This window comes from Pelophylax lessonae, assembly GCF_965119305.1.
Source record: "Pelophylax lessonae genome assembly, chromosome: 4".
In the NCBI taxonomy this organism is placed as follows: domain Eukaryota; kingdom Metazoa; phylum Chordata; class Amphibia; order Anura; family Ranidae; genus Pelophylax; species Pelophylax lessonae.
This window is the reverse complement of record NC_138771.1, coordinates 128,285,461-128,311,959: the sequence shown is the minus strand read 5'-3', so window position 1 is coordinate 128,311,959 and position 26,499 is coordinate 128,285,461. Positions and strand designations below refer to the sequence as shown.

General features: G+C 46.2%; 1 protein-coding gene across 4 annotated transcripts in view; it reads left to right on the top strand.

The window, feature by feature from the left end:
- SIN3A (SIN3 transcription regulator family member A) overlaps positions 1 to 25,311 on the top strand; it is a 123,710-nt gene extending 98,399 nt beyond the window's left edge. For 3 of the 4 annotated variants that reach the window (XM_082253074.1, XM_082253073.1, XM_082253072.1), the window contains one exon: positions 24,590 to 25,311. In XM_082253074.1, the coding sequence (XP_082109200.1) occupies positions 24,590 to 24,820 (231 nt within the window). In that variant the 3' untranslated portion in view covers positions 24,821 to 25,311. The remainder of the gene's footprint in view (positions 1 to 24,589) is intronic. The other variant, XM_082253075.1, reaches the window with a different exon arrangement.
- Positions 25,312 to 26,499: the final 1,188 nt, after the last annotated feature.

The following is a 26,499-nucleotide window of genomic DNA, read 5'->3' as shown; positions in this document are numbered from 1 at the left end:
CCCCGCAGATGCCAGCCTGTCCGGGTGGGGAGGCGTCTTCAGCACAGTGTGTGCTCGGGGGGTCTGGACACCTCCAAAGTCCAGACTGCCAATCAATGTACTTAAACTCCGAGCAATCAGACTTTGTCTAGATCATTGGACAATTCGTGTTCAGGGGTGCCCGGTACACATTCAATCGGACAAGGTCATGGCCACAACCACGGTCTGTCAGTCACCAAGAGGGCACAATAGGTGCCCTGGCGGCTCGGGAGGTAGCCGGTATTCTAAGGTGGGCAGAACAATTGGCTGTTGAAAGCCAGGTGCTGAAGGATAGAGGTTTGTCTGAATCGGTGATCCCTACACTGTTGAAGGCTATAAAATCTACCTCTAGGAAGATCCATCACCGTACTTGGGGAACGTACATTGCGTAGTGAGTCTCTTTGGGTTCACCCTCGCTTCTTTTCGGTGGCTCAGATATTTGCTTTCCTGGCCTTGGGTACCATCAAGGGCCAGGTTTCGGCCTTAGCGGTTTTCTTTCAAAGTTAATTGGCCATACGTTCCCTGGTGCATACCTTTTTATCCAGGGGGACCGACACTTGTCTCCTTCAGTGCAGTCTCCATTGATGCTGTGGGACCCTAATTTGGTGCCGTCAGTCCTTCAGAAACCTCTCTTTGAAAGTCTTTGGGAGGTTCCCCTGCTTACGTTGTCTCAGAAGGTGGCCTTTTTGGTGGCGATTACTTCTGCGGAGTGTCGGAGCTGGCGCCGTTTGTCTTGTCATTCACCTTACTTGGTGGTTCTTCGTCCTTGTCTGTCATTACTTCCAAAGGTCGTCTCTGATTTCCATTTGAATGAAGACCTTGTGTTACATTCCCTATGTCCCAGGCCTAAACATCCTAAGGAAATTGCCTTGCATTCCCTGGATGTGGTTCGGGCAATCGGGTTGTACCTGGCAGCTACGGAGTCTTTTCGGAAGTCAGACCCACTGTTTGTACTCACGGATGGACCTCAAAGTGTTGGCTGCTTCTGCTGCGACCATTTCCAGATAGATCAGACAGTGGTTCAGGCCTGTTCAATTAAGGGTAAGGTACCTCCTTTCCATGTAAAAGCTCACTCTACTAGGGCGCTTAGTGCCTCCTGGGCCTTTCATCATCAGGTGTCAGTGATGCAGGTTTGCAAGGCAGCCACTTGGTCGTCCGTGAACAAGGTGGATGTGTTGGCATCTGTGGATTCTTCCTTTTGGCTGCATGATTTTGCAGGCTGCTGTTTAAAGGACCTGGTCCTCTTTGAGGATGTGTTGTTTTTTTCAGGTGAGCTCATTTATGGTTGAGCTCCATGTTACCCGGTAGGCTATGGTTTATCCTTGGGGATTTTTTTATTGCTGTTCCCACCCCACATGTTTGACACTGCTTTGTGACATCTTAATAATCAAGAAGATGGAGCTCTGTGTCCGTCAATGAATGAAAGAAAAAATGGGATTTTTGACTTAATGTAAAATCCATTTCTCTGATATTCATTGACGGACACAGCACCCACCCCTCTGTGGAGGTGGCTTTCTTCTGACACTGAGTGCCTATAGCAGAGAATGGGAGTATACCCCCTTGGACTGCCCTATAGGCGTAGTAAAGTTTTTTTTTTCCTGCCTAGTGTCCTCCTGTAGGTTGCAGTATAACCCAATGGTGAAGAAGATGAAGAGCTTTGTCTGTCAACGAACATCAGAGAAATTAATTTTACGGTGAGTCAAAAGTCCAATTTTTTCAGCCCTTTTAGCAGTTCGCATTCTAAGGTGTCAACAGCTAGTCCTGTGTTTTGTCTAATTTGCAGCAAAATGGAACTCCATAGCATTGTGCCACAATCTGAATGTTCACAGGTTCATAGCCCTAACCAGTGACCCTCTTTTTTTTTTTTTTTTGGACCTGGTTCCACACAATATTTGTTCTTTGGATTTTACTTTTCTTCCCCTCAAGCTGATTCTGTGCTTCTTAAAACAGATCAAACCGAAAGGGATCCCTGCCATCCTAGTAGCTGTAAACTTGCCACCAAGGACCTGGTAGTTGGGTAATATTTCTGAGAGCAGACTTCCCATGATCTCTCCCTGACCAACCAGATCTTTTTTCTGGGGCTGTTTTCTGCATTCTGCTTCAGTCATTAATGTTCACAGCATGGCTATTAAAACCCAGGCTCTAAAATAATGCAGGCTGTCATTTCTACCATGCTTCAGGCTTATAAATCCTTATATTTTACTGCATCTATCATTGTATCTGGAAGGCCTTCTAAGAATAGTGCTCTGCTAGCAGTTTTAACCTTAAGACCTCATTTACTAGGGTTCTCCGCTTTTGGCAAAATGGACTTGTTAAGAGACTGGCATTAAGCACCATTAAAGGCCAGATCCCCACTCTGTCTCCTCCTGTACCAACATCACCTGGCATCATTCTTTGATATAGACCTTTTATACAGGGAGTCACCCATATTGCTACACCTGTCAAGCCTCCTGCAGCTTCTTGTGAACTCAGTCTGGTCCTGTCTGCTCTTCGGGGTCTCCCTTTTAGGCAACTGCATGAGGTACCTTCCTAAATAAGAAGTTAACCTTTCTAGTTTCCGTCCCCTTGGGAAGGAGGGTGTCTGAAATGGCAGCCCTGTTTCTGTAAATCATTCTTTGACCTTGATTGTGTTTTCTTTCCTCCCAAGGTAGTGTCTTTCAACTTCATTGAGGAACAATTCTGCCCTGCTTTTATCTTCTCCTTTGTATCTGAAAGACATTACTCTTTACACTCTGGATATGGCCAAAGCAGGAAAAGATGCTTCAAGGTGCACAGATTGTATGTTGGTTCTTTTTGTTTGATGTTTGGGTTGTCTGCTTATTGGAGTCTTTCGGTCTTTAGTACAAACAAATGGCAACCATCCAGCCTATAATTGACCTTTTCAGCAAGGAGCACATTGAAGGGCGACGTAGGAAAAAAAAAAATCCAAGCTCACTTGCCAGCCTGCAACAAACTTCACATTAAAACAGCTTACTCTAGTATCTAGAGTATGGCCTATGCAAATAACTAGTGGTGTCCAAAACTATACTGGAGCTTTTCAGCTTTCCTCCTCCATCGTATGTCATCAAGGGCATCTTTGAAGCCACAAAAAAAGTGGTTTTCTTTGCAGCTCTTGAAAGGCTGCTCCCTCATACCAAAGGGGGGGGGGGGATTCTCATGGCCTGTTTACAGCTCCCAAGCCAAATGGAGATGTCCGGCCTTTTCTGGACTTAAAAGGTTTCAACAAGCTCCTGAAAGCACAGATATTCAGGATGGACTGCATCACTTTACTTCTTCAAGAGGACTTCCTGTTGTGAATGGATAGCTAAGATGCCTACTTGCACATCCAAATTTTCTGACCAAACCAATTTGTGTGATTTATTGTGCAAATCACCACTACTAGTTTGTGGTGCAGCCATTCATGCCTGTTCACAGCCCCAGGAGTGTTTTACCAAGGTCTTGGCTCTGGTTGTGGGGCTAAGGGCCTAGAATACCCCCATCAGTGAAATCCCTGGGCGACCTGCTTGTCTGCTCAGAAGCAGACAAATGTCAGGCAGACGATACAGGTCCTTTTTATAGGTTCGTTTGCTGAACATTTAGAAGTTGACCCTGGTTCCAACTCATCGTCTATATTACTTTGGCTTAGTCCTGAGTATGGCACAAACAAAAGTACTGCCTGTCTCTTTAATACCAGGTGGATTCCCTGAGATCATTGGAAAGTCCCTCCATTCAGGCCTTTATGAGGGTGCTGGGGAAGATGGTAGCCACCTCCCTTGATGGTTCCACTATGTCCATTTTCACTCCAGAGCTCTTCAACTCAATATATGGTATAGGACAAGCATCAGGAGTCCCTGGATTAGCAGCTGCTTCAGACTTCCAAGACCAGGTCTGCTTTGGAATGGTGGATGCAGGGAAATCCTTCCTACTGATGAATTGAAAGTTCTTGAGGATAGAGGACAGCCTGTCGGGTGGATCTCTGTTCAGGGAACATGGTCATCAGAGAAGCAGAAATTGCTGCTCAGTATCCTTGAACTTCAGGCGATTTGGATGGTTCTCTTTTTCTGTATCTTTAACCACTTGCTGACCAGGCTTTTTCTGGAACTTTGTGTTTACAAGTTTAAATTAGTAGTTTTTGCTAGAAAATGACTCAGAACCCCCAAACATTATATATATATATATATATATATATATATATATATATATATATATATATATATATATATATATATATATATATATATATATATATATATATAGCAGAGATCCTATAGAAAACAATGGTGATCATTGCAATGTTTTATATCACACAGTATTTGCGCAGCGGTCTTTCAAATGCTATTTATTTGGAAAAAATACACTTTAATGATTTAAAAAAAAAAAAAAAAAAAACAGACAATAGTTATCCTAATTATTCTTTTGTATTATGTGAAAGATTGTTACGCAGAGTAAATGGATATCCAACAACATGTCATGCTTTAAAATTGGGCATGCTCGTGGAATGGCGACAAACTGCAGAAATTAAAAATCTCCATAGGCGACGATTTAAAATATTTTACAGGTTACCTATTTAGAGTTAGAGAAGGTTTTGGGCTAGAATTATTGCTCTCGCTCTAATGATCGTGGCGATACCTCACGTGTGGGTTGAACACTGTTTGCATATGTGGGCGCGACTTGCGTATGCGTTCGCTTCTGCGTGCAAGCACAGAGGGATAGTGCCCTTTACATTTTATTTTACTATTTATTTTTACACTGTCCCTTTCCTTTTGACCACTTTTTTCCTATTACAAGGAATGTAAACATCCCTTGTAATAGAAATAAGCATGGCACTCTTCATTGAGAGACTGGGGGTCAAAAAGACCCCAGATTTCTCATTTACCTTTTAAAAGCAAAAGAAACAAAGTATTTTTACTATTTAAAAAAAAAAAAAATCATTTATTTATGCTCGAGAACAGAAATTGGCTTTGGAAGTCCCCTCCGGTCCTTCGAGGACAGAGACGAGTGGGGGCCATCCTGCCACCTCGAATAGTGATCCCGCTGCGAATCCCCCATGGGACCACTTTTTTATCCAAAGCCATATTCGCTCACAATAAAAAAGATAGCGTGGTTATGGCAGCTAGCTGCTACCATAACACCGGTATTATATGTCCAAGTAATGACGTGTATATATACTGTGGGTGGTCGGCAAGTGGTTAAGCTTTGCCTGTCAGGGTGTGATCGAACAATGCCACAGATGTGGCGCACGTAAACTCGTAATCTTATGAAGGAGAATGTATAAAGATAGGTATATATCTGAAACCACAAGTAAAGTAATTAAAAAAAAAAAATCCAATATATCTTTGACTTTTTTATTCACCACAAAGCTTGCCATTTAAAACCACAAAAAACCTCTCCGCAATAATGCACAAAATACCTTATATACACTGTCAAACTAGAAAAATGTATTCTAACAATTGTGTTCACAGTGTAAAGCGGTATTAATGTGGTGCGTATTTATGTGGTTGTTTAAAAAAAAAAAAAAAACTGGCTCCTAACTTTTTTAGCTGGCTCCTAGATTTCAGGCAAATTTGTCAAGCCCTGTGTTACAAGCAGCATAAGGTTCTCCAAGGCTTCTCCAAACCCTTTCAGGTCTGTCTACATGTGGTCAGGGTGATCTTGCTCTCTCATCTGTGAAAAGCACAGGGCGCCAGTGGCAGACTGGCCAATTCTGGTGTTCAATGGCAAATGCCAGTCGAGGTCCACGGGGCCGGGCAGTGAGCTCAGGCCCTCATGAAGTCTGTTTCTGATTGTTTGGTCAGAGACATTCACACCAGTGGCCTGCTGGAGGTTATTTTGTAGGGCTCTGGCAGTGCTTGTCTTGTTCCTCTGTGCACAAAGGAACAGATAGTAGTCCTGCTGATGGCCCCGTCCAGCTCTCCTAACAACGGCTTATCTCCTGGAATCTCCCCCATGCTCTTGGGACTCTGCTGGGAGACACAGCAAACCTTCTGCCAATGGCACGTATTAATGTGCCATGCTGGAGGGGTCGGACTGCCTGCAGCGTCTATAGGGTCCAGGTATCGCCTCCTGCTATCAGTAGTGACACTTAACCCTAGCCAAATGCAAAACTAGTGAAAAACAGTTTGAAACAATGAGTAGGGGAAAAAAAAATATCAGTGGCCTCTACCTGTGAAACCATTCCTGTTTTGGGGGTTGTCTCATTGTTGCCCACCTAGTGCACCTGTTGGTAATTTCATTACAACCAAAGCAGCTGAAACTGCTTAACAACCCCCTCAGCTACTTAACTGACCAGATCAATATCCCAGCAGTTTAATTGACTTGATGCTGTACTGATTAAAAAGTTATCTTTTTTAGTTTTTTGAGCAGTGTAGATGTCAAACAGACGAAGGAACGTGTCTCCTATGCATTTCTCTCCATATTACTCCAATAACAGAACATGGCTTTATCATGTGAAAACATAAGGAGTGAAACAAGTTCTGCTGAGTGAGCCTTTTCATAAGAAGTGGCACGGAGGTGATTTGCTGTTTATCACAAAGGAAGCAATATTGTTATATTGCAAACACTCCTATAAAGAGGACTTTTTTTGAAGTGGATCTTTATTGGATTTCTAGTTTTTTTTTTTTTTACTTATGTTGGGATATTTTGCATGATTTCATAATATGTATTGTTTTATCTTCTGCTGATGTGTGTGACAAAACAGGACAAACGCACCACAGGTTTGTAGCACAAGATCATTTCATATAGTATACTAATTTCTAGAACAATGTTTTATCATCTAGTAGTCAAAGCATACATACAGGAATGGATACGGTTTAAGGGCCCATTTAATGAGAACACATGACAACACGGCTAATGACCTTGCTTCCCCTTCCCTGTTCTGGCAATGTAATTTTTTATGGTTTTAAAATTGAAAACTTTGGGGTAAACAAAGTATTTTTTTTTATGCTTTCCAGGTGGTTTCAGATGGATATCTTCTTTTATACAGTGAATCCGGAAAGTATTTACATCGCTTCACTTCTTCCACATTTTGTTATGTTACAGCCCTATTCCAAAATGGATTACATTCATGATTTTTCTCAACATTCTACAAACAATACCCCATAATGAAGTGAAAGGAGTTTGTTTGAAATCTTTGCAAATTTATTACAGAAAAAATCACGTACATAAGTATTTACAGCTTTTGCCGTGACATCCAAAATTAAGCTCAGGTGCATCCTAATTCCACTGATCATCTTTTGAGATGTTTCTACCACTTGATTGGAGCCCCCCCCCCCCCCCCCCCCTGGGATTGGACATGATTTGGGAAGGTATACACCTGTTCATATAAGTCCCCACAGTTAACCGGGCTTTTCAGAGCTAAAACCAAACCATTAAGTCCAAGGTACTGTCTGTAGACCTCTGAGACAGGCACAGATCTGGGGAAGGGTACAGAAAAATGTCTGCAGCATTGAAGGTCCCAAAGAGCACAGTGGCCTCCATCACCCGTAAATGGGAGAAGTTTGGAACCACCAGGACTTTTGATACAGTGGGCCGTCCAACCAAACTAAGTGTTCGGGGTAGAAGGGCCTTAGTCAGGGAGGTGACCAAGAATCCAATGGACAGAGCTCTGTGGAGAGAGGAGAACCTTCCAGAAGAACAACCATCTCTGCAGCACTCCACTAATCAGGCCTGTATGATAGCGTGGCTAGACGGAAGCTACTCCTCAGTAAAAGGCACATGGCAGCCCGCCTGACGTTTGCCAAAAGGCACCTGAAGGACTCTTAAACCATTAGAAACAAAATTCTCTGGTCTGATGAAATGAAGATTGAACTTTTTAGCCTGAATGGCAAGCGTCCTGTTTGGAGGAAACCAGGAACCGCTCATCAACTGGCCAATACCATCCGTACATGGAAGAATCATGCTGTGGGGATGGTTTTCAGTGGCAGGAACTGGGAGATTAGTCAGGATTGAGGGAAAGATGAATGCAGCAATGTACAGAGACATGTCCTTGAGGAAAACCTGCTCCAGACCGCAGACCTGGGGCGAAGGTTCATCTTTTAACAGGACAATGACCCTAAACACACAGCCAAGATGACAAAGGAGTAGCTACAAGACAACTCTGAAAGTCCTTGAGTGGCCCAGACTTGGACCCGATTTTAATATCTTTGGAGAGATCTGAAATGGCTGTGCACCGACGATCTCCATCCAACCTGACTGAGCTTGAGAGGCCCTGCAAAGAAGAATGGGAGAAACTGCCCAAAAATAGGTGTGCCAAGCTAGTAGCATCATACTCTTAAAAGAATTGAGGCTGTAATTGGTGCCAAAGGTGCTTCAACAAGGTATTGCGCAAATGCTGTGAATACTTTTTTTTTTTAATAAATTTGCAAAGATTTCAAACAAACATCTTTCACATAGTCATTCTAGGGTATTGTTTGTAGAACTTTGAGGAAAATAATGAATTTAATCAATTTTGGAATAAAGGTGTAACATAAAATGTGGAAGAAGTGAAGCGCTGTGAATACTTTCTGGATTCACTCTATACTGTATTTTCCTTTTTGTGGCTGAGATGTACCTCAATGATCCTGCCTGGCTATGCTCTCCCCCCTGTAAACTGACCATGGTGTATCATGGCTGCTGAGCCCTGACACCATGGTCAGTTTACATGTCTCTGTCCCTGCCTGTCTGCTCCTGTTTCAGGGCCTGCCCTCTCCCCTATTGCTGCTAAAAAATAACATTTCATATGTAATCCTCCTTGTCTCCTAACGATGGGTGCTCCTGTGTCTGTTTTATTTAAAAAAAATGCAGTATATACCTCGTTTAAGAGTGCTGCTCGGCGCTCACGTGACCAGCCAGCTCTCTCCACCTCTCCTTCCGTGGGGAAATCTGGGCCCCTCCCGCTGCATCTGTCAGACTGGAGGAGAATAGAGAGCCCAGCCAGTCATGTGAGCACCGATGGGCACTCTGAAATGAGGTATATACTGCATTTTTTTTTTATGAAACAAAGGAGCACCTATCAATAGGCGACCAGGAGGATTATATACATTTCTTACAGTGGGTTAACAACCACTTTAATCCCTTAACAGAGGACTCAAACCCAGGTCACGATGGCAACTGGAAATTGCGTTCTGTCGCCTGGGCTACACTGAAACAGTGGTCTGGATTCCTCCCATGTGCTGTCCTGGTGGGCGGTACTGTGATAAGCGCTGGTGAGGGCTTTGCTTGCTCGCTTTTACTACCCACTCACCTCAGACATTTCCTTCCCAGTTTGACAGCTGGGTGCTGAGTGTACCAGGAGTGCAGCCTGACAGTGCCCATTAGTGCAGCCTCATCAGCCAGCACGCATTAGTGATCGACCAATATATATTTTTTTTTTAATGCCGATACCGATATTTTTGTAATCGGATATCGGTATCGGCTAATATCTGCTGATATTTTCGGACATGTAAAAAAAGTGTTTTTTTTATTTTGCTAAAGGTACTTCTTGTGGAGGGATCTGGGGGTCTAAAAGACCCCAAACCGCTCCTCGGCACCGAAAAGCATTCAAAACGCCAAGTTTGGCTGTTTTGAATGCTGTCAGTTTTTTTAATTCCGCGCCGAGAACCGGGAAGTAATGTCATGACATCACTTCCGGGTTTCGTATATGGAGACCCGGGTCTTCTCTTCGGCGGCGGTGGAGGTAGGATGCCCGAGTCTCCCGATGGGATGCGAGACCCGGTCGAGCTGTGGAAGGCGGTGGGAGGGCGTCCCCTCCCGCTCCTTGTAATGATAGCTGAGCGGCTTCTCGGCCGCATCGGTTGTGTTATACACTTTTTTGTGTGGGTCCCCCTTTTCACTAATGGAGTCCCTGGAGCACATTTCCCCACCTGATTCCCTCTCAGAGGCTATCAGGCCCTCCGGGTCCCAACAATCTCTTACTGCACTGATGGTGGTCCTGGAGTCCTTGGTATCCAATGTGGATATGGTCCTGGGAAAACGGGCTAGCAAAAAGCATCCCCCGCCCTCACCTGCTTCATCTGTCTCATCAGATTTTGAATCTGATCCGGCCGCATGTCACCCTACTGTATTTTCGTCCACGCACCTTGCGTGCTCAGATAGTGAGGATGATTCCTCTGCTCCTCTAGCTGCGCATGAAAAGGCGCTGGTGGATGCGCTGGTTGTTGCAGCGCGTGAAACTTTGAAGATGGAGGATGCGGCGTCGGAGACGCCGGTCCCTTTTTGCACTCACAAGCCTTCCAAGGCGGCAAGGTTGTTCCCTTTTCCCGCTTACTTTGATAATATTGTCGCTAAACAGTGGGGTTGTCCAAAACGCACTTTTGCGATATCTAAGCGTTTTGTGATGTGGTATCCTTATGAGGATTCCCTGCTTAAAAAGTGGATGGTCCCACCTGTAGTGGACTTGCCAGTTTCCAAGGTAAATAAAGCCCCCTTAATCTCAGTTGAGGAGTCCCCGGCCTTTAAGGATCCGACTGATAGGAGGTCGGAGGCTCTGGCCTGCCATATGTTCGTTGTGGCTGATTCGGCTTTTAGGCTGCTATTTACTATATTCTGGTGTCACAAACGCTGACCGAGTGGGCTAAACGTTTACACCGGGACCTGGAGGGGGGAACAGTTTTTTGTGGTGCGGGCAGATCAGTTGATCCAGGGGCTACCGTTTGTCTGTGATGCCTCTTTGGATGGGGCTCTGTTGATTTCTAGGCTGTCTATCTCAGCAGCGGTCCTTCAACGTATTATCTGGCTAAAATGCCGGTCTGCGGACTAGACTTCAAAGAAGGCTTTATCTGATCTCCCATTTGTGGGGGATCGCTTGTTTGGAGCTTCCTTGGATGACATCATTAAAGGCCTCACAGTTGGGAAGAATACTCTTCTTCCGCAGGTTTCCAAGGCCAAGGAGCCCTGTCGTAGAGGGGGCCATTCTTCTCGGCTCGTAAGAGGCTTTTTCGTCCCTCAGGGTCTCACGACAAGGAATCTAAGCCCTTCAGGGCATCCACTGAAGTTTCCAAGAGGACCTGGTCTGGCAAGCCACGAGCGGGCTCTTCCAGACCTGCGGACAGGTCTTTCTCTGCATGAAGGGGCGCCTTCACCCCTATCTGGAGTGGGGGGTACGTCTTCGTTGGTTTCCGGATCTCTAGACCTCCCTGGTACAGAATAAGTGGGTCCACAAAGTCATTCAGTCCGTTTACAAGATTGAGTTTCGTTCTTATCCTCTGGAAAGGTTCTTCCCTTCCATCCTGTGCTTGTCCCCAGATCGCTTACGGGGTCTCTTTGGGGCAGTGCAAGACTTGTTACTTCAAGGGTTGTTTGTCCCGGTTCTGACTTCGATACGTTTTCAGGGGTTTTACTCAAAACTGTTCACAGTTCCCAGGAAGGAAGGCAAGGTACATCCAATTCTGGACCTCAAGGCGCTAAACTGCTTTGTGCGGGTATAGAAGTTCCGAATAGCGTCCATTCACACGGTAGTGGTGTCCCTTCATCAGGGGGACCTCGACCTCAAGGACGCATACCTTCACATTCCACTATGTGCCGGTCGTAAGCGCTTCCCCTGCTTTGCCGTGGGGGAGGAGCATTCTCAGTTTGTGGCGTTACCTTTTGGTCTCGTCTCCACTCCTCGGAAATTTATGAAAGTGTTGGCCCCGGTACTAGCATTGCTGCATCAGCGTGGGATCTCGGTGCTGGGGTACTTGGATGGTCTTCTGCGAGCGGAGTCTGACTGCTCTGATGGACAACTTGGAGATTACTTTACGAACTCTGAGGGAGTTTGGTTGGGACCCTCTCATACCCCGGCTAGACATATGCCGGTTTTCGGTAATTCGATATATCGCGGTATTGCATAGCCACGGTATTGTTATTGTGGCATTTTTAAAATACCGAGTTTCTCTGTCAAGTCTGCCTGACTTGTGAATTGATACATTTCAGTGAGCTGGATGACTCATTCACTCACACAGCTAACCCCTTTCAGCAGAAGTCTCCTAACTATAAACAAAAATGATTACATTTGTATCTTTTCCTTCCCTCTGCCAGGGAGAAAGGAAGTTTAACCTCTTAAAGACTGGATCTTTTTCTGACACTTGTTGCTTGCAAGTTAAAATCAGTTTTTTTTTTTTTCTAGAAAAGTACTTAGAACCCCCAAACATTTTATATATTTTTTTAGCAGAGACCCTACAGAATAAAATGGCAATTGTTGTAATATTTTATGCCACACTGTATTTGCGCAGCAGTCTTTCAAACGCAATGATTAGACTTTAATGAATAAAAAAAAAAAAAAAACGTAACAGTAAAGTTATCCCAATTTTTTTTTTTTGTTACACAGAGAATCGTGATCTTTATTCCAAGCTAAAAAATCGTGATTCTCATGTTGGCCAGAATCGTGCAGGTCTAATATACACACACACACACGCATAGCAGCCCACATTACATTATTATATAGCCATCAAGCAGTGTCTGGCTTACCTGGTGATGACTGGTCCTGGCGCTCTGATCCGATGGCCTGGTCTTTAAAGGGGCAAATCCTTGCGATCCAGAAGTGGTTAAACCTGCAGGAGGACCGTTGTTTTTATCTATTAATGACTTTACTATTGCTTTAGGCCTGGTTCACATGTATGCGGGTTGGCGGTTCACATGTATGCGGGTTGGGGGCCCACATTTGCACAGGCATAGCAGCCCATTGATGTGAATGGGCTTGAGCTGCTATGCCTGCGTTTTCAGCTGAAAAAAGGTGCATGCAGAATTAAAAAAAATGCAGTGGCCATGAAATCCATCCTTCTTTTGCACCATGCGACTTACCTGCCGTTGCTGCACACGCAAACTGTTTTTAAATGCCGTGCCCACGTATACAAAAAATGCAGAAAGCTTGCCAGAGCAGGAACTGCAGGTTAGTCGCATGGTGCAAAAGCAGGATGGATTTCAAGGCCACTGAATTTAAAAAAAATGCTGCATGCACCTTTTTTCTGCGGAAAATGAGGGCATAGCAGCCCGTTCAAATCAATGGGCTGCTATGTCTGTGCAAATGTGGGCCACCAATCCGCATACATGTGAACCGCCAACCCGCATACATGTGAACCACCAACCCGCATACATGTGAACCAGGCCTAAAGCAATAGTAAAGTCATTTTATAAACAACACCTCCTTCAGGTTTAACCACTTCTTGACCACAAGGATTTGCCCTCTTAATGACCAGGCCATCGGATCGGAGCCGAGCGCCAGGACCAGTTATCACCAGTTAGGCCAGACACTGCTTGATGACCTATTTTAGGCCTGGTTCACAGAGTCTGTACTGACTGACTATATAATAATGTGCATAAGTGAACCAAAGCCCCTAAATTCAGAAATGAAATTGAAGTGAGGTGGAAATTTAATAATTTAAATTTAATAATGGAATACCGTGATAATACCGTATACCGTGGCAAAACCTTAATCAATTAATCGCAGCATGAAAATCTGATACCGTCACAAGCCTAACCCCGGCTCAACAGGATAAGATTGTCTGGAGACAGAGGATTCTTGTCCCATTTCACCAGGATCTCTTTATGCAGAGATCTCGTGTGGAACTGTGCAAACAGAACCACCTCAAAAAAGGTAGATACCATCAGGCCCAGCACCAGATACAAGCCCAGAGGGATGACTGTCTGCTGGACAGCAGAAGCTGTCTGGCATCCTGCAATTTCTGGAGTTTTTCCAGAGAAGAAACACTGGCTGAAGCCGAGTCCAGAGTCAGACCCAGATAGTCCAGTATGGTGGACAGAACCAGAGCAGACTTCTGAAGGTTCATTCTCTGGCACTTCGACAGGGAAGATCCTTTCTCCTCCTGTACTGAACAGTTGTCAGCATGGATGCCCACGTGTCCGGATGTGGAGGCATCCTCTGCAGATTGTGCTCAGGAAGTCTGGACTTTGATCGGCAGTCTAGACTGTTCCAATGTACTGTAACTCCAAGCGATCAGACTTTGTATCATTGGACATTTCATCTTCAGGGGTGTCCGATACGCATTCAACCGAACAATGCCACAGCCGTGGCCTACGTCAATCACCAAGGGGGCACAAGAAGTGCCCTGGTGGCTCGAGAAGTAACCATAGGTAGCCAGTATTCTAGAGTGGGCAGATTGATTTGTTCCAGCCCTCTCTGCTGTACACATTCCAGGAGTGGAAAACTGGCAAGCCGATTACCTCAGTCAACAGGCATTGGACCAGGGTGAATGGTCGCTTCATCCAGAAGTGTTTCATCAATTGTCTCCGGTGGAGTACTCCCGAGGTGGATCTGTTGGCCTCAACAGGAAGGTACGTTTTGTGGCATCGGTATCCTCTAGCTGACGCCGCAGGCACCTTAGTGGCTCCTTGGAGTCAGTATCATCTGATTTATGCTCCCCCCCCCCCCCTCTCTCAAACTTCTGCCAAGACTCCTGTGTAGGATCAAGGCAGAAGGGATTCCAGTCATTCTAGTGGCTCCAGACTGGCCTCGCCGGTCATGGTACGCTGATCTGGTACAGCTGGTCGCTGATGCTTCTTGAAGACTTCCTCTTAGGGAAAGATCTGCTGTCCAAAGGGCCATCCTGCTTTACAGTCGCGGGCTTTAACGGCTTGGCTGTTGAAAGCCAGGTGCTGAAGGATAGAAGTTTTGTCTGAATCGGTGATTCCTACGCTATTAAGTACCATCAAGGGCCAAATCTTGGCTTTTGCGGTTTTTTCAATGCCCATTGTCCACACATTCCTTGGTGCGTACCTTTATACAGGGACTTTGATACTTGGCTCCTCCAGTACAGTCTCCATTGCCGCTGCGGGACCTCAATTTGATGCTGTCAGTTATTCAGAAACCACCTTTCGAAAGTCTTCGGGAGGTTCCTCTGCTTACGTTGTCCCAGAAGGTGGCCTTTTTGGTGGCTATTGCTTCTGCACTTAGGGGGTCCGAGCTAGGGTCGTTGTCTTGTCCTCTGCCTTACCTGGTGGTTCACAGAGATAACATTCTTCGTTCTTGCGCAGGGTGTACCTGGCAGCTACAGAGTCTTTTAGGCAGTCACTCACTATTTTTACTTATGGATGGACCTTGAAAGGTTTGGCGGCTTCTGCTGCGCCCATTTCCTGATGGATCAGACACAGTGATTCAGGCTTATTCACTTAAGGGTCAGGTTCTTCCTTTCCCTGTTGAGGCACACTCTACTCAGACGCTTATTGCCTCTTGTGCCTTCCATCATCAGGCGTCAGTGATGCAGGTGGATGTTTTGGTATCTACGAATGCTTGTTTTAGCCACAAGGTTTTGCAGACTGTTTAGAGCACCTGGTCCTCTTTGAGGGTGTAATTTTTTTTTTTTCAGCTGAGCTCCAGTTGTTTATGGTTGAGCTACATGTTACCTGATTGGGTACAGTTTAGCCTTGGGATTTTTTTCCTTCTGTTCCCACCCCTCATGTTTGACACTGCTTTGGGATGTCCCAACGGTCAAGAAGATAAGGAACTGTGTCCATCAATGAACGAAAGAGAAAATGTGATTTTTTGACTTACTGTAAAATCCATTTCTCTGATGGTCATTGACTGGCACAGCACCCACCCACTCTGTGAGTTGGTTTTCTTCTGACACTGCTTGTAACAAAACTGAATGCCTATAGCTGAGAGAGGCAGTATACCCCCTGGGACTGCCCCATAGGTGAAGTCAAGCTTTTTCCTGCCTAGTGTCCTACTCCGGTAGGGGGCAGCATAGCCCAACGGTCAAGAAGATAGGGAGCTGTGTCCGTCAATGAACATCATAGAAATCGATTTTACGGTAAGGGAAAAAAATGGGATTTTTGACTTAGTCTGTTTTCACCCTGATGAGAAGAATGTGTTGCCTTCCGGTGTCTGGTGCCAGTTCATCCCAGAGCGTTTTCTCTCCATTTTCTGGATGTGGTGAGGGCTGTCAGGTTTTACATTTTGACCACACTTCTTTGAGGCAGGCGGATTCAGCTTAATCAAAATGACCATAAATAGGTTTTCCAGCCACCTGATCCACTAATTTTAAGTGAATTTGTCAGGGTATTGTGCAGGCCTATAAGTTGTGAGATGTCTTGGCTCACTCTACTAGGGCAGAATGCTTCTTGGACTTTTGTCATCACTTTTGTCTCCCTCATCTGTACAGCTGTTACCTGGTCTTGACTAGTTTTTTTTAATTTTATCACATGCCACCTGCCATCAGCTGATCGCAGGTGCAATGCTTTACAGGCTCTAAGTAAATGCACTTTTTTTTTTACCTGTTAAAAGATGTGCTTTTTTATTTTTTAAATGGTGAACTTCTCCTTTAAGTGGTCAGGGCGCCTTTATTCGTTGGGTGTTTCCACCCCTACTTTGGACTGCTTTCAAGCTTTCTCTATCAACAGAGGATTTTACAGTGAGTACAAGTCCCATTTTCTATAAATCTTTGAGGTGCATTACTCTCCCCATTCCCAAATATGCTATTGTTCTCTTTTGGCCTGCTTGCTACAAGTGAGCAGGTATGAAGGGAAATGGTATTAAACTGACACTAAACAATAGCCATATTCTCTAAAATAATCCATACACATACTCTATACTATACATAAGTTTTTCTTTTTTTAACCTCCTGTCTGAGCTACCAAACCAATTTTTTTTTTTTTTTTTCTGCCTCATTTTCGTTTGGAACGGGCGGTGCATGTTTGGGCCAAGTGGACTTCTCTGTGCACACTACAAATACCATTGCTCTCAGCAACAGAGGGTGGCTATGTTACTACAGCCAGTGGGAGCATGGAAGATAAATGTAGCCCTAACAGGAAGTTGAATCATATTTGCTAACAATAAATGAATATTTTGGAGGAGTCTAAGAATTCAATGGTATCAATCCCTTCATTCTCCATAAACTGGCTGCATATTCTCGCCACATGAGGCCAGGCTTTGTCGTGCACCAGGAGGAACCCAGGATCCACTGCACCAGCGTATGGGTTTGACAAAGGGTCTGAGGATTTCCTTCAATACCTAATGACAGTCAGGTTGTCGTTGTCTAGCCTGTAGAGGTCTGTGTGGGTCTTTTCATGGATATGTTACCCCAGACCATCACTAACCCACCACCAAACCGGTCATGCTGTGTGATGTTACAGGCAGCATATTCTCCATGTCTTCAGGCCCTTTCACATGTGCTTTGGGTGAACCTGCTCTCTTCTGTAAAAAGCACAGGGCGCCAATGGCGGACCTGCCAATTCTGGTGTGCAATGGCAAATTTAGTTTTTATTTTTATTGAATAGTGTATTAGATATTATATGTAAATAGGATTTTTTAAAACCAGTTTAGTCTCATTTAAGGGGGCAAGGCTTCTGCTGTGTCTATTGTCCATGTCTCCTGTAGGTGGCAGTATAACACTAGGTTTTTTTTTTTAAACAACTGTGCCCTTCAATGAAAATACCCCTAGTTGATTTAAAACGAATACTGGTCAAACTAGAAAAAGGTGCATTTATTGGTAATTATTTCTGGCTATAGATTGCATAGAAAATGAAATCATGACAATTTTGCCAAGAAAAGGCTTTCTTTATCTGGGAGAAAATATGTATTATATTTTATATGGAATATACACACACACACATTGCTGCACAAGGCGCCAATGATATTAAATATCTGTAGCGCAAGGATGGTGGTACCCTCTACCTACATCCAGTGAGACACAGACAAAGATAAATGTGCAAGTGTGTAAATGACTGAACAACAGCCAATATTTAAGCACACTCAGCTATCACTTGTACTATGCACACACAATAAAATGTAAATAAAATAAACCTCCGTTAAAAGTCCATAAAAAGTCCGTATGATATAAAGCTGATGACACAACTTTTACGCTTGTCAGCAGGATAGTATATATGATTTGTGATATTTAGAGGGGCTCACCATCAAACTCCACCACCACTGTGTCGGGATAGAAAGAATGGCCACTCACCAACTCTCCATGCCTACCCACTTACATGGACTAGACTCACCAAGCTTAACATCAGTAGGTCCGTCAATGGTAGTCCTCAAAAATGAATATCCTTCACACAGCCTCCAATGATAGTTTCTCTTACGTCCTCCGACAGTCGCCGCCTCTTCATATTCGTCACAATGGGGTAATTGACCTTTGCTCCGTAGGAGTAGCTAGGCAACAGAATATGTCAATATTAAAGCTTTTAGCATATCCCACCCCCAGGGGGTGGTCCCCTCAGTCAATACTCTCCTGCTTCCTGTATCCATACCTCAGTTTCATTGTCTAGCTATCAGGAGTAGCAGGCTGTTTCTGTGCTGGGGCTTTTTGTCTCAGCCTTTATCTTCTTTTTGATTTTATTTGAGTGTTTTTCTCTCTCTTTACTTAGCTGTTAATTTTTTCAGCATTAGTTAGTTCTTCTGATGAAGAGGATCGTGCGGGCTGGGTCTCGGGCTGGCCCCCCTGGTCGCAGGTTGTGGGCCAGTGGCTTCCCAGCCTGCCATCGAGCGTTCAGTCAGGTTTTTTCCTGGCATGTGTGAACGACCCATCCCTGTTCGCTGCAGGGATACTGCGGTGAGGTGGCTACCTCACTGGGCGCCATTCGGTTTCGCACCGCAGTTCTACTGCGTCCTGGCTACGACTCTCCCTGTCCTCTGTGCAGCAGCTTGATCGCTTGTGCGGGCTCCCCACGCCGTTCAGAAGGTAAGTGTACTCTGTGTGGGGTCCTGTCTGTTTAGTGGGTGTCAGTCTGGGACTGTGTAACCCTGCATTCTGTACACACTGTTGGGCTCCCTGTCTGGTTTGCTGCTTTCTGTGGGCTGCGAGGAGGGGGGCTCTCCTGCACTGTTCTGTGTTACAGGCTGTGTGCTTTTCTGTGTGACATGCTGTATGCTGTGGGGCATGATGTGAGACATGTTGTGCATACATGCGGAGGCCGCTGCTGCGGTCCGCCATTTTTTTATTGTTACTGCAGGCGTGTGATGGCCATTGCTGTATGAGGAGAGCGCCGTTTTTGGCGCCAAGCACCGCCATTTTGGTGGCGAACGCTCAGGCCACATGTCAGCGCTGCATGCTCTGCCTTTGCAGTCCCCCACCGGCGGCCATGTTTGTGGAGCCTTCCATAGGCCTTATAGGAGCGGTCTGTATTACATCACTTCCTTTGTCCTGAGACCAGCGATCAATGCAGCAGCCTGAGTGATCTCTCCAGGTTTACCTTCCTTATTCCTGTATTCCTTGCCTAAGTTTTTGTACTTCTCCCTGTGGGGGTCGGTGTGTGCTGTGTGTGTGCGGTGGGCTACGCTCGCCGCGATCTTAAAGGGGCAGTACCCCTTTTTTTCCAGGGGCATGGATTCTCAGGAAAGCAAATTTCCTCTCACTTTAGTGGGGGGCCAGGGGGTCTGCTGCTTCCCCCGAGGGGGGCGATTTGGCTACCATTGTGGCTAACCTTGCTGCTCAGGTGCAGATGCTTGTGGCTGCTCAATCCACAAAACGGCCCAGAGTTTCAATTTCCTCTGATTCAGAGGGCGATGGTGATGGGGCTGCTATGGCTGGGGTCCCTTTTTCGGGGTCCCGTTCGTCCCTGGACCTTGTAGGGTCGGAAGGGGAGGCAGAGGTTGAAGGGGTTGATGATTCTCCCCCTGGCTCGTCTGAAGAGCTTGCAATCATGGATGAATTGGTTGCTTCTATCAAACAAACACTGCATTTGCAGGATGAACCATGTCCTCCTGCCGTCCTGGCCTCTTATGGGACGCAGCGGAGACGCAAATCATCGCAGGTTTTTCCTTGCACTGAGGATTTTCAGCGCGCTGTTAGTGAACAATGGCGCAATATAAAGAAGCCTTTTGCTGTGCCAAGTAGGTTCAAGCTGCGTTATCCCTTCACACCCGCCACTGATGAACGTTGGTGTGTGCCGCCTCCGGTGGATCACGCGGTGGCAGTTTTGAATAAATCTACTGCGATTCCGGCGGAGGATACCCCGGTGTTCCGGGACCCCACGGACAGGAGACTGGAGTCTCTTGCCCGCCATACTTACTCGGTTACCGGTTCCATGCTGAAAGTTATTTTTGCTTCCCTTATGGCAGCTCAGGCTGTCGCGGATTGGACGCAGGTGCTCAGGCGCGTCCTGGTGGCTGATTCTGCCCCGCCGACAACGTTGGCTATGGTGGATCAAATTCATCAGGGTGTCATGTATTTGTGTGATGCGGACTTGGATATAGTCCCTTTGGCTGCACGTGTGCACAGCATGGCGGTGTTGACACGCCGCTTGATTTGGCTGAAATGTTGGTCTGTGGACCAATCTTCTCGCAAAACTTTAGCTAATCTACCCTATACGGGATCCCGCCTTTTTGGCGACTCCTTGGATACGCTGATAAAGGGGATCACTGGGGGTAAGAGGACGCTCTTACCCCAATCTCAAGGCTAAGGTTGCTCAAGGTAAGAAGCATGCTTCATTTAGACCCTCTCAGGGGTCCTTTCGTGCCTTTCGGTCGCACTATAAGGGCAAACCCTTCAAAGGTCAGGGCTCCCAAAAGAAGCCGTGGACAGGTAAGCAGAAGTCCGGCCAGTCCGGGTCCGCTGCCCATAACAATGCGGCCTGAAGGGGCGCCCTCACCCAGTTCTGGGGTGGGGGGACGTTTGCTCGGTTTTCTTTAACCCTGGCTGGCCTGCGTTCAGGACAGGTGGGTTTAGGAGATCGTTCGGTCTGGTTACAAGATCGAGTTTCTCTCTCGGCCGGCGGGCAGATTTTTTCCCTCAAATCTTCAACTGTCTCCGAAGCGTTTGCGAGATCTGCACCTGGCGGTGCGGGACCTGCGGGCTCAGGGAGTGGTGGTTCCGGTGCCTCATCGGGACAGATTTCGGGGGTTTTACTCAAATCTGTTCACTGTGCCCAGAAAGGAGGGCAAGGTACGTCCGATTCTGGACTTAAAAGCTCTGAACCGCTTTGTGCGGGTTCGCAAGTTCCGCATGGAATCCCTGCGCTCGGTGGTGGCTGCTCTAGTTCCGGGAGAATTCATGGCATCCATCGATTTGAAGGATGCATACCTTCACATCCCCATTTTCGAGGGTCACCAGAGGTACCTTCGATTAGCCATTGCGGAGGATCATTACCAATTCGTGGCGCTGCCTTTTGGTCTCGCTTCGGCTCCGCGGGTGTTCACCAAGGTGCTTGCGCCGGTTCTGGCTTTGAGAGCCCAGGGCATCTCGGTCCTGGTGTATCTGGACGACATTCTGGTTCGGTCTGCGACCAGTCAGGGTCTGGTGAAAGACCTGTCCGTCACGATGCAAACTCTACAGGAGTTTGGTTGGACGATAAACTTTCCAAAATCGACGCTGTGTCCATCGGTTCGTCTTCCCTACCTGGGAATGATCCTGGACTCGGTCCAGGCGAGAGTCTTCCTGCCAGACGACAAGCTCGGGACACTTCAGGAAGAAGTTAGGTCCCTCAGGGACGTTCCGTGCTCATCCCTCCGGACGGGCATGAGGTGTCTGGGATTGATGGTCTCGGCTTTCGAGGCGATTCCCTTCGCCCAGTTTCACACGCGGGGTCTCCAAGCGGAGATCCTGTCCAGGTGGGACGGGCGATCACAATCTCTGGATCTCCAGATTTCGTTGAGCCATCGCACCAGAAGGGATCTTCTGTGGTGGCTGCAGTCCCCGGCGGTGTCGGGGGGCAAGTCTTTTCGTGGACGGTGAACACCACGGATGCCAGCCTGTCGGGCTGGGATGGTGTTCTGGGCGTTCTGTCCGCCCAGGGTACTTGGTCGGAGGGGGAATCCTCCCTTCTGATCAACATTCTAGAATTGCGAGCGATAAATCTCTGCCTTCGACGTTGGACGGACAGGCTTCAGGGCCGTCCGGTTCGGGTGCAGACGGACAATGCCACAGCAGTGGCCTACATCAACCACCAAGGGGGCACCAGGAGTGCCCGAGCGGCTCGGGAGGTGGCTGACATTCTGTCTTGGGCTGAGACGCACGTCCCGGCGATCACGGCAGTTCACATTCCGGGGGTGGAGAACTGGCAGGCGGATTATCTGAGTCTTCAGTCCCTGGACCAGGGGGAATGGTCGCTCCACCCGGATGTCTTCCAGATGTTGTGCGCGAAGTGGGGTCTTCCAGATGTGGACCTGTTCGCGTCTCGTCTGAACAACAAGGTGGGAAGGTTCGTGGCAAGGACGCGCGATCCTCGGGCAGACGCGTCGGACACGTTGGTGGCTCCGTGGCATCAGTATCGGCTGATGTATGCATTCCCGCCGATTCAGCTACTATCCAGGTTCCTTCGCAGGTTGTCCTCGGAACCGCTCACGGTGATTCTGGTGGCGCCAGACTGGCCTCGCCGGTCTTGGTATGCAGACCTCGTAAATCTGGCAGTCGACGCTCCTTGGCGTCTGCCTCTTCGAGAAGATCTTCTGTCTCAAGGACAGATATTCCATCCTGCTTTACAGTCGCTGGCTTTGACGGCCTGGCTGTTGAAACCGAGGTCCTGAAGGATAGGGGTCTCTCCCCTGAGGTCATTCACACTTTGATCAACGCTAGAAAGACCCCCTTCGGGGAAGGTTTACTACCGTACTTGGAAGGCCTATTTTGCCTGGTGTGAGTCCAGGGGGTTTTCCCCTCGCTCATACTCGGTGTCTAGGGTGTTGTCTTTCCTTCAAACGGGTGTGGACCAGCGTTTGGCGTTGGCCACGATTAAGGGTCAGATTTCTGCGCTGGCCATTCTCTTTCAACGCCCTGTGGCGTCTAACTCTTTGGTTAGCACTTTTGTTCAAGGGGTGCGACACCTGGTCCCTCCTAGGAGGGAGCCTTTGCCTCCATGGGACTTGAACCTCGTTCTGTCCGTGTTGCAACATGCTCCCTTTGAAAAGATCAGGGAGATCTCGTTGTCTGTTGTCCAAGAAGGTCGCTTTTTTGGAGTGTCGGAGCTGGCAGCCTTGTCCTGCAGGTCTCCGTATTTGGTGCTTCACTTGGATAAGGTGGTCTTGCGACCTAACCCTTCTTTTCTTCCGAAGACGATCTCGGAATTTCATCTCAATGAGGACATTGTCTTGCCTTCGCTTTGCGCGAAGCCTAGGCATCCGAAGGAGGTGGATTTACACTCCCTGGATGTTGTTCGGGCGATCAGGGTTTACCTGTCATCGACTAAATCCTTTTGCAAGCCGGATTCTCTATTTGTCCTTCCAGAGAGACCTCGGAAGGGCTTGGCGGGTCGGCTTCTACCATCGCCAAATGGATCAGACAGACCATTGAACAGGCATATGCTTTGAAGGGAAAAGTTCCCCCTATGCCTGTGAAGGCGCACTCTACCAGATCTCTGAGTACGTCTTGGGCCTGTCATCATCGGGCTTCTGTGGCCCAGGTGTGTAAGGCGGTGACGTGGTCGTCCATTCACACCTACTCAAAGTTCTACCAAGTGGATGTTCAGGCATCGGCGGATGCTTCCTTTGGCCGCAAGGTTCTTAGTGCGGCAGTGCCTTAGGGTCCCTTTTTTTTTGGGCCCGTGGCTGTTTGGGATATTTTTATCCCTAGGTTGTTTGTTTTTTCCTGGGTTGTTTGCTCCTGTTGAGCAAGCTTTTTTCAAGTTGCCCAGCTGGTTTCCTTCCTTTGGTAAGATTCCGTTTTTTCTGCTGTGGATACTGCGTTGCCTTAGGCGCGGCTGCGTTTCCCACCCCTCATGTTTGCACTGCTTTGGGACGTCCCCATTGTGACGAATATGAAGAGGCGGCGACTGTTGGAGGACGTAAGAGAAAACTGAATTTTTGTAAAATCTTACCTGTAAAATTCCTTTCTCTGAGTCCTCCGACAGTCGCCGCCCCCGCCCCTCTTTTGGGGTTTGTTATGTACTCTACTGCTATACTACTGAAACTGAGGTATGGATACAGGAAGCAGGAGGGTATTGACTGAGGGGACCACCCCCTGGGGGTGGGATATGCTAAAAGCTTTAATATTGACATATTCTGTTGCCTAGCTACTCCTACGGAGCAAAGGTCAATTACCCCATTGTGACGAATATGAAGAGGCGGCGACTGTCGGAGGACTCAGAGAAAGGAATTTTACAGGTAAGATTTTACAAAAATTCCGTTATTCCCCTCATAGAGAAGGACTGCCAATAGCGTAATAATGTAAAGTAATAACTTTTTAAACATATGGATTTATTAAAATAAAATATTACACTCACTTGTAAAACACATAATAAAAGCATGTAGTACACAGACTCTGTGATCACCCTTAGTCCGGTGTTAGCTCCACGCTGAACGCCGGGACGTTCCGGGACTATCTCCTCTCTGTGTGTAATCTCAGTGTGATTGCTGTCTAGCCACACCCCCTGTATATTATTTTATCTTGCATTATGACATCAACACATCAATAGCCTTCTAGCAAAAAGGTAACAATTTCTCTAGTTCATAAATGGCATATAGCTGTGGCTTGTTAAAAAAAAGGTGGTATATGAAAAATAAAAAAAATGTATGGGGAAAATGATTCTACAACGTTCGCAGTGTTTTTATGCCTGAACTGAACAGTGTGATAAGAAAATGGCAAAACTGTTAAAATAACCTGCATCTTTGTCAATGGCCTTCAGTGTCTCCAGTAGAAACCTGCAAATATCAGATATTTTACTGTTTATAATCCTGGTTTAGTTTGTCCTTATTGGATTTTCTTTCATGGTGCAAATTAACAAAGAATCTTTTGTATTGTGTATTCTTTAGTCTCATGAGCGAGTCAGCAAACGACTGCACCAACGCTTCCAAACATGGCTGAACAAGTGGAATATGGAGCATGTGAGCCGGGAGATGGCAACTGATACCAGAAAGTGGCTGATGGGGGAGGGGGTGGACGGTATGGTGCCTTGTGCCACCACCCGGGACTTGGAGACCCTACACTTTGTGGACATCAACAAGTATCGAGTAAAATATGGACCACCTTTTAAAACACCGTAAACACATGCAACAAGTGGCCCTCCATCCCTGAACTGACTGAGGTAGTCCAAGCTTTTCTGAAGGACATGGTATTTTGCCTAAAAGAGAAGAATCATTGGCAGAGGCATGGCAGTGCCTAACGCTCGTTGGAGGATAAAGTAATCTCTTCTGCTGCCAGCGGAGGCGCTGTGATCCTAGGGGTTTACCATTACTGAAAATCTTCTGCCAACTGCCCCACCAGTTAGTCTTAGCAGACCTCCTGTTATTCCTGGTGTGTAAATACAAGCGTGTAAATAACGTCAACAAAGGTCGTCCTATACATCTCCTGTACCCATTTCTTATTTTATAGCAAGCACTGTCTTAGTTTAATGTCCTGTTACCTATCTTTGTAACATAGTGATGGGGGTAGGGGACATCTAAAAGCCACAACCTCCTTTATTACTGTTTCTACCAAAGGGAGTCTATTGAGAGTGTGGTTTATATATATATAGAATTACAGTATATATGTCTAATTGCCCCGTCCCAGCGCCTCTTTGCTGTATTTCTGTCAGTGTGAGTGTTACATTTTATCTTCTATTCTCCTGTCCTTTCTTCTGCCCCTTTTTTTAAACACAGTGTAAATAAAGAAAAGGTTTGGTATGAATAAGTTTCTGATGGAAGCTAATGATGACGACTGTATGGTCTCGCTGGTCACTGATACCATCTCCAAGCTTCTTCCACAGAGAACCGAGGATCTGGTAATCTAAATGTGCAAAACGAAACCAAAGTTATATTTGGCTTTTATACACTTAATACAAGTATCTGGTAACTACAGGGATCCAATGATGCTTTTGTTTTTATTATGCTTATTAACCCCTTCACACCTACGGATAAAACCAATCTAAATGCCTAAGCACACTCCATCCAGGTGGATTTTATCGTGTGTTTTTTAGGACAAATTGGGCTTTTATTTGATAGGAAATAGTTGTGGATATCTCCTGATTATTTATTTAATAATATCAAAGGAAATCTGGCCCGAAATGGTAAAAAAAAAAAATCTTTTTTTTTTTTTCTTTATTATATTTAGCTGTATCTTTCTTGTTGCTGCCATAACTTATCCCCAAAGAACAATCCAAAAACAATTCTCCTGCTCCTGATGATCGCAACAATACCACATATGTGTATGTTCGTTGTCCCTGTAGAACAATCCAGAAGCAATATTTTGTGGGAGGGTTTTTTTTGTCCTGCCTAAAACACACAAACACTAACTGTCACTGATGCTAACTTGTAAACTTTGTTGCAAACTTTTTTTTTTTTTTCCACTTTCTGCAAGGAGCAAGAAAGATACATTATATTTTGTATCCTTCATTCACAGAAAGGAAAAAAAAACACAGGTTGGCTTCACAGTGACTGATTACTGTGGTAGCTAATCAGAGGCTACCACAGTGATTGGGGGACCTGGGACCAAAATGTTAGTACGGGGCCTGGGACTCTTGTTAAGATCACCAGTTTCTGTGCTGGGAGTGTGGGAGAAACACATGTGGCCCCATGTAAAAAGAAAAAAAAGCCCAGTGCAGTGAGCTGTACATATGTTACGTCAGCGTGAAGGAGCTAAGGGATTATTCTAAGGGATTATAACTTCACCCTTTGCCATAAACACACATCGCTTATGTGCAAGGTGAAGATGAGGGTTTTTTTTTTTTTTTTATTACATATATTGG